We start from the raw sequence: 17,483 nt of genomic DNA, 5'->3' as shown, positions 1-17,483 counted from the left end.
GCCCTTCAGAATGAAAAGAGTTAGCATTTACCTTTTTAATAAAAGACGAGCTTTTAAGCCTGAGAAATCATCTCGTAAATGCACACGTTTAATTGCACATGTTAATATGTATGCTTACACAATATTAAAAGACACTCAAAAATTTATGTCATTTACCTTCGTTCCCGCGTTTGACTCGTGCTGTAAATCTCTTCCTTGTTTTTAGTTCACGTGATTACGTAGGAGGCGTGATGACGCGATACGTGACTCCGCCTCCTCCATTAGAGTATATGGACAAAAAACAGGTTCCAGTTATGACCATTACGTGTAGAATTTCGAAATTAAACCTGCCTAACTTTTTTAAGTAAGCTGTAAGGAATGAGCCTGCCAAATTTCAGCCTTCTACCTACACGGGAAGTTGGAGAATTAGTGATGAGTGAGTCAGTCAGTGAGTGCTTTGCCTTTTATTAGTATAGATTTAGAAATATTTCTGCTTTTGCTATAGATTTAAATGCTTAACTCTCTTTTGTTGATTTCATTATACTTTGCCCTTTCTCTGTGCAGTTTTTCCCTCTTCGTTGTATCTTAATAATGACAATTTAAAACGAGCAGATCAGACACCTAGGCAAACAACACTGAATAATCAAAGGCTGCAACTACTTTAGCGTTAGACCCACTAATTAGTAAATAAAGGATCACTTAAACAATTAGAACACCTAGGAAAGTAGAATGAAAATCAAGATGAAAATACTGTTAAAAAGAAAAAAAATACATTTTTCCTATATAACTGCTTGGTACATTTTAATATATATTTTTTTTTTAGCAAACTTAGTTTTCTAATTTCTATATTGTTTCCTAAACACAGAACTTGGGAAATATCAGTTCACTTAATTAGCCCAGGAGTTCAATTAAAAACAGAAGCTGGTTGGAACAAAAACCTGCAGGCACAGGGGTTCACCAGGACTGAGTTTGGGAAACACTAGATTAGACATTTAACACTAGAATCCCTGGAGCCTACAAAAAAAGTTGTAATGCTGAGCCACCATAAATTACTTTGCACCTCTTCATCAACGTCTTTGTTTTGTAAATGTGTCAGTCAGCACAAGCACCCTTCTATCCCATCCCAATCCCGCTGATGGAGCTGAAATTCTCTGTGGTCAAGTCTGTTTATCTGGATGTGAGGTGCTTGGAATTGTATCAGGTGAGGTTTGGGAGCATGCACTGGTAAAGGGTAAATAATATATTGTTATATGGATTACATGCATTTCATGTGTGTTCTGTGTCTAGAATGATCTATGTAAATGTAGGATGACAGGAAATGCAAAGCAAGAAATGTTGAACACAACTAAAACAAACTTTTTTCATGTTATAGTAATAATTGACAAAATGCTGACCTGAAGTGTATAATGTGTGAAGACTGAAGTCCAATATCAAATGAACACTTTCACAAAAGGTATAAGAAAACAAGTGCACTTATATTCAAGAATATAACCAAAGAAAAGGAAATCGGTCAATTTACTGTACATGTTGCTGTCAATGAGTAAAAAGCCAAGCCCAAATATCGATTTCAATTTGATGATTGTGTATAGCGCGGAACTGACATCTCTGTACTATTCTTTCCTCTGCATGTCCTGGAGTACAAAAGAAACGCCACCATGCACTCAAAAGTGGAAACTGGCAAGATTGGGGGGGAAACACGTTCACTGACTACAACTGCAAGATGGAATGCGAATGAATATGAATAATGTTTCATCCGTGCCACAATGTTTTCCAAAATGTACTATGCAGGTCATAAAATGAATAATTCCAAATATCATATATACCTATGTCTCTGTTTTTTGTCAGTGCGGCTTTGACATCATGGACCATAAGGTGCATACTAATTCAGCGTGAGCAGGAAGACTCAATAAAACTGAATAAACAAAAAAAAATCAAGTGACAGTGAGATACGAAGAAGGCAGATTTACCAGCGTTTGTGTGCCGGCTTTTGTCCCTCCAGATCAGAGAATGTCCAGTTCCATTGTCTCAAAACACCACTCACATCTACAGTTATTCCCAGTTTCAAATAAAAACTAACAGTGTCAAAACCCTGGGTGGGTGGTAGTATGTATTGTGATCGTGACTGAGAGAATAAAAATGAAAAAAAAAGTAACTTTTACAAGTCCTATAAATGTATACCGGCTGTTACAGACGCAAACCAAATGTATGTGTTTATTGTATAATATTAACAATAAGAGCAGCTCATTACTCAAAACGGTAAATATACGAGGCAGTCAGGATCGAACCGGGGGACTCTTGATTACAAATCAGCAATTCTTACTGCTGCGTCACGGAAGCTGTTCTATCATCCTTGAACCTTTTGTGAAAGTGTTTATTTGATCTTTGAACTTCACGCTTCACACATTGTATAGTTTATGTCTACATTTTGTCATTTATTACTGAAATATGAAAACTGTTTCTGTTTTAACGATGTGTTTACACAGATTATTGTAGAAACGGAACACATGAAATGCATGTGTTCCAAATAACGATCTATTATTTCCACTCTAAAAACTCCAGCTCTTCATTCCCAGATAATCAAGGCATGAGCTGAGAGAACTTTGTGCACATTTTGCTTTGGTGGGGGGATGGAATAGTAGGCTGCTTGCTGCTTGTCTTGATCGGCAAATTTACAAGATGAAAGATGCTGACGGAGAAATGCAAGGGGATTTAAGATGGGCCGGATTTACGAGTTTTTTCGTAGGCTTTGTTAATTCTAGTGTTAACATGCCTTGCCTTTTGAGAGCCATGCTACTTTGGGCCTAATAGAGGTGTAATTTTCAGGAGAACATGTTTTTAATTTTATCATCCCGAACATGTTGTTGGTGCTAAAATTATGGTTAATTGTTTGTAAATCATTTCTTTTGGCCTGTTATAGTATGGATACTAATCACTGACACATCTCAAAATTATATAACAAGCGTCATTTAAAAATGTACACATTCTCCGTTGCCATATATGCAGAAATTTTGAGCATTGCTCACTTGCATGGCGTGGAAGAAATATAGGAAAATAAAAATGTAAATGCACAGCTAAATGGTCACAATAAGGCAAGCACCTCAGAAAAAATGTTTAAAATTTGTATCCATGTACTTTTTTTTTTGTTTGAAATGCACCTATCGAATGATAATTAATCTATTGAAATCAGTGGACACTTTTATATATTAAAAATGATTATTGCTAAGTAATGTCTGTGCTGGATATTATTTTGTGTATTTATATAATAAAAGCAAAAAAAAAAGACATTTATTTTATCATGTTTCTTTTCTACATTTAAAGTCAAACTCTTTACCTATAATTAGGTTTATTAACTGACTGGGAGAGTGCTATAGTTTTGATAGACAAATACTTTTAAAGTTTAATTGGTAAAATGTAGGGAAAAAGTGTGAAGATTATATTTTACCTTTAGCTTAATTTTATCTTTTATTTACTGATTTACTTACTGTAGTAATTTAATAGGGATACATTGTTTTTCATTTTTAATTCTATTTGATATAAAAGTGAAATACAGTAAAATGTAATGAAAGTACAACACAGCTATACCTGTATGATTTTATATATAATAATGTCCAATGCATTGTCTTTGTTGTTATCTGCAGGATGAAATCAGTGAGCTAGTACAGTTAATGGGAGGTCGTCTGTATCGAGATCTGAATGTTTCTGTTACTCATCTTATTGCTGGTGAAGTTGGAAGCAAAAAGTACTTAGTTGCTGGTACACTGGGGAAACCAATTCTGTTGCAGTCTTGGGTAAAAACACTCTGGGAGAAATCACAGAACTGGTAAGACTAAATTAAAGATTTTTTTTTTCTCTTTTGATTTGGGTTAGGGTCGTTTTAATACATTGTCATTACAGCATTTTCCTTTGCATATCCACACAGTTGAACAGTTGGGGGCTGCTTACTTGTGTTGTGGTTTTATGCCTATATATTATTTATCTTTTCTGTTTTTACTGTAACAATTCTTTATTACTTTCTAAGTTAATTATGAAGGGTTATGACTTTGAAGTGTGAAAATTCAGTGCAGTTTAAGCTCTTGAATGGCGTGGTAGTCTTACTTGTAATACTGCTTTTCACATAATTCTAAAATTCAGTTGCAATGTTAGAAATGATTATCCATATTTCAGTCTGCTAAAGTTTCTTGATGCTTGACATAAAACTTAATGTAAAAAACAGATCAGAAGAAACCAAAGTTTTAACTGGGTATACATACACATTTTGCATATGTACATATAAGATGTGTACATTTTTAAAAACACCAGTATTTAAACTTGTGACATTTTTGAGGGGGGTAGCAATGCAGCAGAGTTCAGGAGGACTTTTTGTTTGTTGTCCTTGCTGGGGGCATTGTCACGTTTCAGTTTCCAGGAACCCTGTGACTCATGGTAAAGTCTAATGAAGTGAACCTCTTTACATTTGTGTTGTGACATGTTTTTGTCAAAATAGGAATTGGAGATATCACTCTTGTTGGTAAACTGCTAACAGAGGTTCATGAATTGAGTCTGTAACAAGATGAACAGTTGTAGGCAGAAGTCTTAATATTCACTTGAGGAAATTCAATTTGGTGTTGGCTTGATTAGAAAAGAAAATAGTTTTTTGTCTCTCTGCATTTAAGAGAGGACTCGTGTTCACGTGCTAGTCCTTCTGGGATGAATTCACAGCAAGGGTGCCAACTATGCTGGTCAGCCTCCATTGCAGTAAGATACTAAACATTGGTAAGAGTTCTGATTGAAGGGTATGCTTGTTATACAAATTTATAAATACTTTGCACCTCATTTATCCCCAGAAAAAAGTAGTGGTCTTAGCTTTTCATCTCCAGATGATCACTAAACTTGAAAAGGTTAAATAAGCTTCATTTTTTAGTTTGCTTCCTAATTGATGTTAAAGATCTTGCAGTAGCTGTTGTTTTTTATTACAATATCATCTGAAATGCATGGACATTTTCAGTGTCTATATAAGTGTTATGAAAAGTAGTTCAAAATGTCTACATTCGTTAAAATATATGAGCTTTAAAACAAATGTCAATTAGCAAATCAAAACAGTATCTTTCTTTAAAGAGAGATTCTTGGAGACCTTTGACATTTTGAGAATGTAATGCATTGTTAATAGAAATATATATTAAAGGATTGAGCAACACCTCTAATAAACCTGTATTTGATAAAACAGTCTGATGAAAGGTGTGCGGAAAAGTGCGATTTGAATAAAAAATCTAATCAATACCTCTGCCTTCCACCGTCGCCCAGGTCACATTGTACCTGGCCCCTATTCCCCCTGCTGATAGTGACAGTCCCACATTACTTTTCCTCACAAGGCCTCGTGGTAGGTCTGGCTGCCAGGTGCTTCTCCCAGGCCTGGCTCCAGGGGGAGGTCCTGGTAAAGACATACTGGGCTGGCTACTTTGAGCAGTTGTTCAAAGCTGATCCTCCGGCTAGGACATTGGATATCTCTGGGTCCACGGTTCTTGAGGCTGATCTTCCAATTAGCTGTGAACCACCCAATCTCACTGAGATTGCACAGGTGGTGAACCAGCAGAGGGGGAGAAAGGCTGCAGGGATCTGTGGTATCTGGGGCGAACTTCTTCAGGCTGGTGGTAGGGCTGTCCTCTTGGCATTGCAAGTAATCTTTGCTTCCATTTGGGAGACTGGCATCATCCCAACTGACTGGAAAATGGGACTTGTCATCCCTATCTGGAAAGGAAAGGGTGATCGCCTGGATTGCAGCAACTAGAGGGGGATAACACTGCTCTCGGTGCCGGGTAAGGTCCTTGCTAGGGTCATCCTCAATAGGATCTGTGATCACTTTCTCACCTACCAGCAACCAGAACAGTCTGGTTTTACGCCTAAGAAGTCTACCATTGACCTCATCCTGGCACTGAGGGTTCTCATGGAGCGCAAACGCGAATATCGGCAGAGTTTCTTTGGGAAGTTTGTCGATTTTCGCAAAGCGTTCGACTCAGTTGATTGAGCTGCCCTGTTGGGACATCCTGAGGGTTCGCAGGATCCCCTCGAGGTTGCTGGATATCATGGCTGGCCTGTACACTGGTACTGTGAGTGCTGTACAGAGTGGAGGCAGAACATCTGCGTTTTTCTCAGTTGATTCTGGGGTTCGTCAGGGGTGTGTTCTTGCTCCTACTCTGTTCAATGCTTGTATGGACTGGGTGTTGGGCAAGGTCGTGGGGTCCAGCGGCTGTGGGGCATCTGTTGGTGAAGAAAGATTCACAGATCTTGACTTTGCTGACGATGCTGTGATCTTCGCGGAGTCAATGGAGGCTCTGATTAGGACACTGGAGAGACTGAGTGAGGAGTCTGAGTGTCTGGGCTTGCGAGTGTCATGGATAAAAAACAAGATCCAGGCCTTTAATGACCTCTTGGGCACAGCCATCAGCAGTGTGTCTGTTTGCGGAGAGAGTGTTGACCTTGTTGAGAGGTTTACTTACCTTGGCAGTGACATTCATGTCTCTGGTGACTCTTCCTATGAAGTCAGTAGACGGATTGGGAGAGCATGGGGGGGGGTCATGAGGTCGCTGGAAAGGGCTGTGTGGTGCCCCCGATATCTATGCAAAAGGATGAAGGTCCAAGAGTCCTGGTGCTTCCTGTCTTGCTATATGATTGCGAAACATGGACGCTATCCAGTGACCTGAGATGAAGATTGGACTCCTTTGGTACTGTGTCTCTCCGAAAAATCCTTGGGTACCGTTGGTTTGACTTTGTGTCGAATGAGCGGTTGCTCATGGAGTCCCGAATGAGGCACATTACCTGCATTGTGAGGGAGCGTCAGTTACGGCACTACGGCCATGTGGTGCGTTTCCCCGAGGGTGATCCGGCTCATAAGATCCTCATTGTTGGGGACCCGAGTGGCTGGACCAGGCCAATGGGTAGCCCATGTAACACCTAGCTGCGGCAGATACAGGATCATTTCCAGAGGGCAGGACTGGACTGCGTGTCTGTCTAGGGGGTTGCAAACCGTGATTCCGAGTTGTTTTGCGTGTAGTGGGTGCGGCAGCGCACTGTACCAGTGCATGCTCCCCAACTTGACTTGACTTGGTGTACTCATTTTTGTGAGATACTATATATACAATACTAAAATTTCAAACCTTGGTACAGTACTAATAAAAGTACTGAATTTCTGCTTCATTTTCAATATCCAATACAGTGTAACTCATAAAAACATGTTTAAATAAGTTGCCGTTTTTATTTTTTAAAATCATTACATTAATGAAAACAAACATAAATTTTACTAATTAAAGTACTGTATAGGAATAATTAACTACAGTAGTAGTCGATAGCCTTGGCATTAACCTTAATATGTGGCCTATCCCAAAAACTACAGCTCCCATCTACCCACAGTCATAATCTTATATAGACAGATTTGAATTTTGAGCTGGATTCTTCAACAGCCTGCAGATTAAAATAAAGACCTTTGCTTAATTTGTTAAATGTTTAACTGACTACAATAAAACATTTTAACCTGCAGAAAAAAAACAAGCATTACATCCTACTTAATGTGTAACATTACGTGTCGGTCCTTCAGGGTTTTGCCACTCTACCATACAGGCCTGATTGGTGGATTGCTGTAGAGATGGTTGTCCTTCTGGAAGGTTCTCCTCTCTCCCCAGAGGACCTCTGGAGCTCTGACAGAGTGACATCTTGGTCACCTCCCTGACTAAGACCCTTCTCTCCCGATCGCTCAGTTTAGATGGCCGGCCAGCTCTAGGAAGAGTCCTGGTGGTTTCGAACTTCTTCCACTTTCGGATGATGGAGGCCACTGTGCTCATTGGGACCTTCAAAGCAGCAGAAATTTTCTGTAACCTTCCCCAGATTTGTGCTCGAGACAATCCTGTCTCAGAGGTCTACAGACAATTCCTTTGACTTCATGCTTGGTTTGTGCTCTGACATGAACTGTCAACTGTGGGACCTTTATATGGACAGGTGTGTGTCTTTCTAAATCATGTCCAATCAACTGAATTTACCACAGGTGGACTCCAGTTAAGCTGCAGAAACATCTCATGGATGATCAGGGGAAACAGGATGCACCTGAGCTCAATTTTGAGCTTCATGGCAAAGGCTGTGAATACTTATGTACATGTGCTTTCTCAAATTTTTTATTTTTAATAAATTTGCAAAAATCTCAAGTAAACCTTTTTCACGTTGTCATTATGGGGTGTTGTGTGTAGAATTCTGAGGGAAAAAAATGAATTTAATCCATTTTGGAATAAGGCTGTAACATAACAAAATGTGGAAAAAGTGATGCGCTGTGAATACTTTCCGGATGCGGATGCACTGTGTGTGTGTATGAATGTATGTGTGTGTGTGTGTATGTATATATATATATATATATATATATATATATATATATATATATGTATATGTATGTATGTATATGTATGTATATATATGTATGTATATATATGTATGTATATATATGTATGTATATATATGTATGTATATATATGTATGTATATATATATATATATATATATATATGGTTGCATTTTATTATTGCATGCATTACAATAAACATTACAATCGCTGATCCACTGCAAACATAGATTCCAAACCATCATAAATGAGTAGCACACCAAGTCTATATAATTAAATCTGATTTCTGTCTGTCTAGCAGTAACAGTATTTTGTGTGTGTTTGAGTATGTATGTATTTAATATGATTTATTTATTAATAAATATTTTTTATATACTTAAGCCTTTTCAGATATTCTGACCTCAGCATGGATGAGTACCTTTGCCCAATATTTCAGGGTTGTTCCATATGTGTAACAGGACTGACCAACATAGAAAGAAAAGAAGTGCAGAAACTTACTGAGAAGCATGGCGGTCAGTATACAGGGCAGCTGAAGATGAATGAATGCACTCATCTCATAGTTCAGGAGCCTAAAGGTATTTCTCTCTCTCTCTCTCTCTCTCTCTCTCTCTCTCTCTCTCTCTCTCTCTCTCTGTGTTTGAATTTGTAAAACTAAATGTATAAATATATCGGGCTTCTCAGGTTTGTTTTTTGTTTTGTATAAACCTAATATGTACAGAACTATCCCCAAGTTTACTAACAAGTAGAGCTACTGATTATGTGATTAAATTTAACCCAATCCCTTAAACAGCACCAAGTGAATATAAGTCTGTTAATAGTGCTTGATCATTTCCTGTGTATTTTCTTCATAATGATCTTCATTCACACACACACAAACACACACAAACACAAACACCAGTAGAGTTGTCTCTTGTAATGCGGGATCATCCTGTATTGGAAGACAAAATACAATGTTCCATTTTAAATCAGTAAGAGACATGATTTGACCCATATTTTCATACACACACAATGCTTTGAAGTGCAGAGAATAACATAAGAACAATTAAAATCAAACCAGTTATATAAACATAATTAATGAGTTTCATTTATGTGTCTCGCTAATGGTGCGGGTGGACAAACACTACACGCTAAGCGAGATTGCCCAGATCTGCATCATTTTTACAATTATGCTGCATTCACATATTGACAGTTTAAAAAAAAAAAGTCACATCACACATTATACAACCAAACAACTAGATTAAGACATGCAGTGATATCTGCTAATTTAAGTTTGCCCTTGAAACGTAAAAGGCTTGTCGAGGTATAGGTCTGAGTGTACCTATCCTGTGCCTGGCGACAAATACATTTGTCGTAGAGCATTTTCAGTTGCTCATAGAGGCTGTCTGACCTGGAGCAGCATGGTGTGGGTGCTACCAATGTCCGAGCAGATAACAGAGTGGAATCACTCAATTCATTACATCTCACTCACACTTCCACAATATCAACATGGTAAGTTTTTGATGTTTAATTTATATGTTAGTACTGTAGTCAACATTATAAACCTACATTAGAGTATGTTACACTGGAACCAATAAAACTAGGCAAATTGACCTTGCTAATATTTACATCCATTGGACTAAAGGTTAAGATGGTAAGATATTTAAAATTTCATCATAGTGTTTAACTATCATATATATCTTGTAATGAAGTGCATTTATTTTCACTTGCTCTGTGTAAAACTTAATGCCATTTTAAATGTATGGTGTTAATTAGTTAGTTCTTTTGATTTTGGGCTTGACATTAAGAATTAGAGTAATTTTGTATCAAACCAATAGACCTTGGTATTATCCTCTGTGAAGATCGGCTTTTTAAGGCTAGATGCCTTATCAATGTTTTTTTGTATTATTGTTAAAAAGTATAGCACAGCTACAAAGAAACATGAATTTGTAATATCAAGAAAAGTTTGGTTTTGAAAGTTAATCACTGAAACTTTTGGTCATTTTCAGAGTGATTAAATTAAACCCTTTTTTTTTTTTTGTTTTGTTTTAATAAATAATGCTGATTTTTTATTTTCTTTTATTTATAGGTCAGAAGTATGAATGTGCCCTAAAATGGAATGTTTACTGTGTGTCCATCCACTGGTTTTTCAACAGCATTGACAAGGGTTTTTGCCAGGATGAGTCAATGTACAAAGTTGAGCCATCAGAGAAGAAGCAGAGACCAAATACATCAACACCTACAGGAAGTGGAACAAAACAAAATGGTGAGCTCGCACATTTTGGTTGTTTTATAACTTTCGGCTATGGCTAATAGAATTACCAGCTAGGAAACAACTAACCTAAGGTGTTACTGAAATCGTAAATGTTCCAGTACTTTTCTTGGGATGTGGACTTAAATAGTTTCTAGTTTTAAATTTAAAAAGAATTTCATTTGGGTGGAAACACTTTATTACTATGTTTGAAACTTGTAGTGTTTTTTGCAGTATTATTTATTGCCCTATTTTTTAATTAGTCCTAATCTTCTGATGTTGTAAGAGTATTGACTGAGATTTGTGGACAGTTATAACATTAAATGGATTTTGTTGATTTAAGCCTTACTTATACAAATAAATAATCATTTGTTACAAAAGTAATTGGGTGATTCATTGCAGACTTGACTCTTTAAAAGAATCTGTGTACTAGTCTAATTTCAATTTTTAGTCACAGATTTCTTTTGTACTTTAAATCACAATATGTGAGTAGCAGTTGTAAGATAGTCAGCAACAATGTTAATGAGATGTTAATGAGCCATGGTATATGTTAGTGAATAGATTTAATAGATAAGTCATTTCCATTTTTCAACAGTAAAGTAACAATTAGCTTTATTAGCAAAATATCAGTTGAATGTCAATCATCAAATGAAATAAAAGCTGCATATACAAATTTGTATTACAAATTTCTGTTATGTTTTCTATATACATTTTTTTTCAACTTTTTACAGGTGCACTGTCGGAATAAATCTGAAATTTAGAGTAATGTTAGAAGTGCATCAGACGTGTTTAAGACATTTTTGCATCCTTATGTACAACAGACACCGTTAACACTGTTTTACGATCTTAATTTTAGGATCTGTCTTAGGCATGAGCCACATTTCCAATATCAGTGTGAGTTGTATTAGTGAGTCTGTTACAGCTAGCCGTCTAGAGAATGAAGGAGAGCAACTGGACACACTTGACATTAGTTCTTTTAATGCTCCTGATGACCTTTTGGATGGCTGCAAAGTAAGGTTTATTTTATTTTTTTTTATTCTATTCTATTGTGATTGTGTATTGTTTGCTATTTATGCAAATCTCATGGACATTTCCCAGAATAATCCAGTTTGGAATAGAACATTTTACAGTTGGTGTCTGTCCTGATGCCAGGCTCTTTTAGTCATGTTAGCCAAAGGTGTGCAAATATAGTAGTATATAGTGTAGTATATAGTAGTGTGTGTGTGTGTGTGTGTGTGTGTGTGTGTATAAATAAAGACTGTCTGAGTTTTGGTTTGTTTATAACTCTTTCATTAAATAATATTCTAGAGTTGTGTTAGTAATGTCTATTATTAAGGAGAGAGTAAAAGAAAAAGTTTAATTATGTTAATGTATTCCTATTTCGAAGTAGTATTCTAACTGCACTGTGTTTTCCTTTTTTTTTTTCTTTCTCTCCCCCATTTGATATTCCCCACCATCCCCAAAGATCTATTTAAGTGGATTTGCTGGCAAAAAACATGATAAGCTAAGGAGATTGATTAATGCTGGTGGTGGTGTACGATTTAATCATCTTAATGAAGATGTTACCCATATTATCATGGCAGAGGAGAGTGAAGAAGTAAAGCAGTTTTTAAGTAGAGTGTCCCACAGGTAGTGTTTGTTTATTTAAGCTGTGTTACATAAGATTATGTAATGTAAAGTCCCAGTCTGAATTTGCATAAGTTTCGATTGTCTTCTAATTATTATGGTATCCTCAGTGCTTCTTAAAACAATTTGTTCTTGAATATTGGTTTTATAAAACATTTACCACTTTAAAAATATTCACTTGTTCACATTCATCCAATTTATGTTTTTCATATAAGAGATTAAGCAGTGAAAGTAAGCCTAGTCAATATCACATATATTGAGCAGAGCTTAGAAGCTCTTTTACTAGCTCTTATCAACCTGTTTTAATAATACACATAATAACCTATAAAACAATTATTAATTATTATAATTAATGAAAGATTGCACATAATAAGTATATTTAAAAAAAAATAAAATAAAAAAAAAAAATGAAAAATCGGGAGGGTGCTCCCCTCGACTTTCTCATATACTGAAATAGAGAAAAAGGTCATCAGAACCACTTCCAGTTGTGCAATATTTCTCAAATATTGTTTCTCTTGTTTCTCATCATAAATAATTGATAATATCGATACACAATCATTTATGTCTATTTATAATCAAACTTTATATTAAAATGATATTTTTACACTTAGTGAGGTTGAAAATGGTGGTGGAATTTTTTTCATGAGTATATATGCATTACCTAGATTACATGCAACGTAAAAAAAGTTAAAGTTGCCTAAAAACATAGAAAAAGTGTTAGTATTATGTAATGTTTGTTGCGATAAATTGGTATAGGTAAAATTGCATTTAGCTACATTCAATTATGATAGTGAAGAAATAAAAAAAAAAATCATAAAATTAAATGTAGAACCAGGAACATGACGGGGATGTAGCAGCTTGTTGTTCCCATTACTGTACATCTTTATATTTACATGTCATGTTCAATGTTTACACGTTATTGCTAAACTGATGATGTAAAAATGAAAATAAAATTAATAATAGTTATTGAAAGAATATGCATTCTATTGAATAGTTTTTAATATTGTGTACACATTTATATTTCCATGATACAAAAAATTCAGATGGTGTTTAAATAAAATACTAATTCAGGTTGAGTAATTTTTCTCAAATTTCATATTTTTGCATTTTATCATTATAAATATCTATATACAATTTGAATCATCCATCTGTAGTTATAATTTTGGTTTACTTGAAAATCTGCGAAAGTATTCAGTTAAAGTACCACTTATGATTGCCAGAAGTGGTCCAAATGTTGATAGGATTCATTATTTTTGATATAAAGCAAGTGTACAAAATCTCATTGACCTAGGTCAAAGCATTTTTGGGTTATCGTGTTTACACATAGACATAATTTCAAAAATGGTATTCTCAGACTCGGGAAGGTCTAAAACGTCAAGATTCATCAAAATCTTGGACGGATTTTTTCATAATTACTATACCGTGTCTATACTATATATACGAGAAAGTAAAAATTTATTGGCAAATTAGGTCGCTCATTAAAATGAGTTTTGAGGTTTTGTTGCTCATTCAGAAAGAACATTTAAGAAGCAATAATTTTTTGTGCACCCTGAATCAATATCGGCTCTGAATATCTTGAGGTTTCCATGCATATTGCCATTGAGCACACATTTGCACATTTGTTGAAAAAAATCTATTGCTGAGGTATTTGATCTTAATATAAATACAGCATTGAATTAGTTATAAATGTATCCTAGTATCATAATCCATTCGTGCCATTGTAATTCCAGGTCAGTGGCAGTTCAGTAGATGTTGAATAAAACTTCCAGTATTTAAATTTTTCTAATTGTGGAACCCACTTTATTTTTTAACAGCATGCCACATCCATCAAGCATTAAATTATCTCACATGAAAGGAAGTGAATTTCTTGGTATTTTCATTACTAAATTGATTTTTGTCAGCTTCATGTTGTGTCATATTTTGAAATGCTTTTCATTTTTACTTTGTGCAGACCACATGTAGTAACAGTAAAATGGTTAATACAAAGCTTCAAGCAAATGTGTCTCCTTCCAGAAGAAAAATTCCTCCTTCCTGAGTACTTGCCTCATGAAACTTCCACTCTTGAAGCCTCAAATCGCGAGTTGACTTCTCAGCGTCCCGTGGAATTAAAAACATTGGCAGATGATAGTATAAGCATGCAGACAGCAGGAGATGAGGACTTGTTGTCTCAGTATGCAAGTGATTACCCTAAAGGTTAGAAGTCTTTTTAAATTTGATACTTTGTCTTTCTATAAACGTTATGTGTAATATACTGTATTGAAAATACAATATAAATTTTACTTTAATTGTTGTATAGGTAGGACAGCCCACTGTAGAAAAACTGTTCTCAATATTTGCTTAGTGACTTATTTGAAGTGCCAGTTCTGCAGGGCCCATTCTGATTCTTTATTAATGTGAACACAACTTTGACTCCTTATACCATATACATATCAAAATAACATTAAAATGAATAATGAAGTGAGCTGTTAATGTCACACTACTACTACACTGAGATGATTTATAATTCAGAATTTTTTTGGGGTAATTTTTTAAAAATAGTACATCTTTAGTCTAAGCAAGCTTTTACTCTAAAGTAACATCTCAGTTGTCAACATTTACCTTACTAATGTCAATTCTTTGTTGTTTGACTAAGCAAAATAAGTTTATGCACAAGTTCTTCTTGTAAAGAGAAGGTACACATGTCTGGGAATGCTGGGCCAGGTCTAACATAAAAATGTTTGATACCTTAACAGAATGGCCCTAGGGAAAAATATGTATTAGTTCAACCTGTATAACATGTCAGACAAAAGATTAAGAAACTTTTATTTTAATGTAGAGATTGGAACTAACAAAGCAGTCCTGTAACAAAATATGGATCTCTTTCTTGAATTATATTGGCATCTTCAAAGTTGAAGCCACATAAGCTCATATATGGCAAGCCATTTTAATGTTTAATCTCTTTCCCTCACTAGTTTGTTCATGCCAATTTTTTATATTCAGTATCAACATCTGTGCTGATCTGCTTCCATTTCATGCAAAATAAATTACTTTATATTTAAAAAAAAAAAAAGGCAAAAATCTCTGTGAAACAGTATCAACTTTGACTTTTTGATGTGGATTTTTATTATGAAATCAAATATCTGGCTACTAAAGCTGATCTACTTACCTAAAGAGAACAGTGCTAATCAAGATGAGGTTGTGCCTTTCCACAATTTTGCATACTCGCACACAATGGGTTCTTGGACTGGACAGCAAGAAAAGTGTCAAAAAACTCAGTTTTGCAAGCTTTAACGAACAGCCTGTTACAGTGGCATGACAAAAGTTAGTGTGTTTTTATTGATTTGCTTTTTTCCTGCTTTCATGTCTGGAATAAACTAAGTACATACATTTTCATATCAGCTCCTTCCAGTTCTGGATCACACAGTGACAGTAGAGCAGTGTGATATGACCTCAAACTGAGATCAAGATATTTTCCACAATCCTGATGATCCTGATGTATACCGTATTGTGATAAACCTGAGGTGGAAAAGTATAAACATGAATCATAAATTAACCAAATTTAAAAAAAAAAAAAAAAAAACTTGCATATCCTTAATGATGCAGATGCAAAAGCATGTCAATCAGTTAACTTTATAATAAATCTGTTTTTGATAATGTGTTTAAGTAATGAAATTTAAATTTGCAAACCTTGTACTGTACGATTCAGCTACTTCAAACACCCATAACCAAATTCAATACAGATAGAAAATTTGTTCAACTACCGTAGTATTATAAGCCTTACACTCATGTGAGGAATGGTAACAGAAAGAGGCGTGAGTTGTAAGATTGAAAACGGGTAACAGGGTATGAAGCAGCAATTAAATGGAGGCAGTAAGAATGTGGTGATCAGGAGATGCATCTGATTCAGATTAATTAGGGGAATAACTGTGGCTTGTAGATTCTGGTTCTGGGTCATACATGACTGAAGAATAAGGAATGAATTCTCAAGGAAGCAAAACCACTGAGGGAAGACTACTTAAAGTCTGTGAATTTTATATATATGTGATCAAAAATATGGTGAATATTTAAATAAAAAAAATATTACAGTAAAAGACTCATTGCCATTACTCCCCCTCGCTTCGAACACACTTGTCCCATCATTTGTGAAGCAGTTCTGGAAGTCTGCGAGCGGAGTTTTTACCCAGGAACACTACGGTGAACTCTGAGTATTATGGGCTTATTAGAGCATTTAAGAAATGGTGTGCTTTGAAAATGACCTGAGAAATTTGCAAACAGTCCATTATGACAATACTCAGTGTCACATATCACTTGTGGTACAACAATTGTCAGATAAAGACATTATGGTGTGTCCTCGTCCACCTTATTCACCGGATCTGGCACCATGCGACTTCTGGCTCTTCCCCAAAGTCAAAATGACCATGAAAGGGAAATATTTTGAATCAGTTCAGGGCATCGAGGCAACCACAACAGAGTAACTAAAGACACTCATGAAAGAGGACTTCCAGAACTTCTTCAGAAAGTGGCAAGAATGATGGAATAAATGTGTTTGAACAGAGTATTTACCTTACCTTAAGCATTTACCTTATTTTTTGATCACACCTAGTATATGAGTGTGTGTGTTTATATAATAATAATAATAATACATTTTATTTATATAGCGCCTTTCCCATGCTCAAGGCACTTACAGAATATAATAAAGAACGGCAGAATATACAGTATATAGCATTGTACAAACCAGATAAATAAATAAAGAAGATTAAGACAGTAAATTCGGAAAAAAAAACAGACAACATAATTGATGGTCTCGCACACACATACAGGTTACGTTGGCATCTTGACAGAGAAGTAAACTGAGAGAAAGGTAATAAAGTCAAGTAGAGCTAAAAGCCTTCCTGAACAGATGAGTTTTGAGTTGTTTTTTAAAAGAATTCATGGAGTCAGCTGACCTGATTAATTTTGGTAGGTCATTCCAGAGTCTGGGCGCTATACAGCTGAAGGCCCTGTCACCCATAGAGTGTAGATTAGTGAGGGGCACAACAAGATTACCAGAATCAGAGGACAGTGGGCGGGCAGGCACATAGTGATGGAGGAGGTCACTGATGTAGTTTGGTGCGAGGTTATTTAAAGCTTTGTAGGTTATTAGTAGGATTTTATATTCGATTCTGTAGGACACAGGGAGCCAGTGAAGACGGAGCAGGATGGGTGTGATGTGCTCGCTGCTGCTGGTTCGAGTAAGGACTCTTGCAGCTGAGTTTTGAATAAACTGGAGCTGTGATATAAGATTAGATGGGGCACCTGCCAGTAGGGAATTACAATA

At 35.7% G+C, this 17,483-nt stretch overlaps 1 protein-coding gene across 1 annotated transcript in view; it reads left to right on the top strand.

The window, feature by feature from the left end:
• The window catches only part of topbp1 (DNA topoisomerase II binding protein 1), a 105,597-nt gene that overhangs the window by 26,234 nt on the left and 61,880 nt on the right, over positions 1 to 17,483 (top strand). The window contains exons 5-10 of the mRNA XM_051928782.1: positions 3,618 to 3,799; positions 8,716 to 8,909; positions 10,400 to 10,576; positions 11,418 to 11,572; positions 12,027 to 12,190; positions 14,139 to 14,380. Of these exons, the coding sequence (XP_051784742.1) occupies positions 3,618 to 3,799; positions 8,716 to 8,909; positions 10,400 to 10,576; positions 11,418 to 11,572; positions 12,027 to 12,190; positions 14,139 to 14,380 (1,114 nt within the window). The remainder of the gene's footprint in view (positions 1 to 3,617; positions 3,800 to 8,715; positions 8,910 to 10,399; positions 10,577 to 11,417; positions 11,573 to 12,026; positions 12,191 to 14,138; positions 14,381 to 17,483) is intronic.

Source organism: Erpetoichthys calabaricus, chromosome 6 (assembly GCF_900747795.2).
Source record: "Erpetoichthys calabaricus chromosome 6, fErpCal1.3, whole genome shotgun sequence".
NCBI lineage: Eukaryota > Metazoa > Chordata > Cladistia > Polypteriformes > Polypteridae > Erpetoichthys > Erpetoichthys calabaricus.
This window is presented reverse-complemented; position numbering and strand designations above follow the sequence as displayed.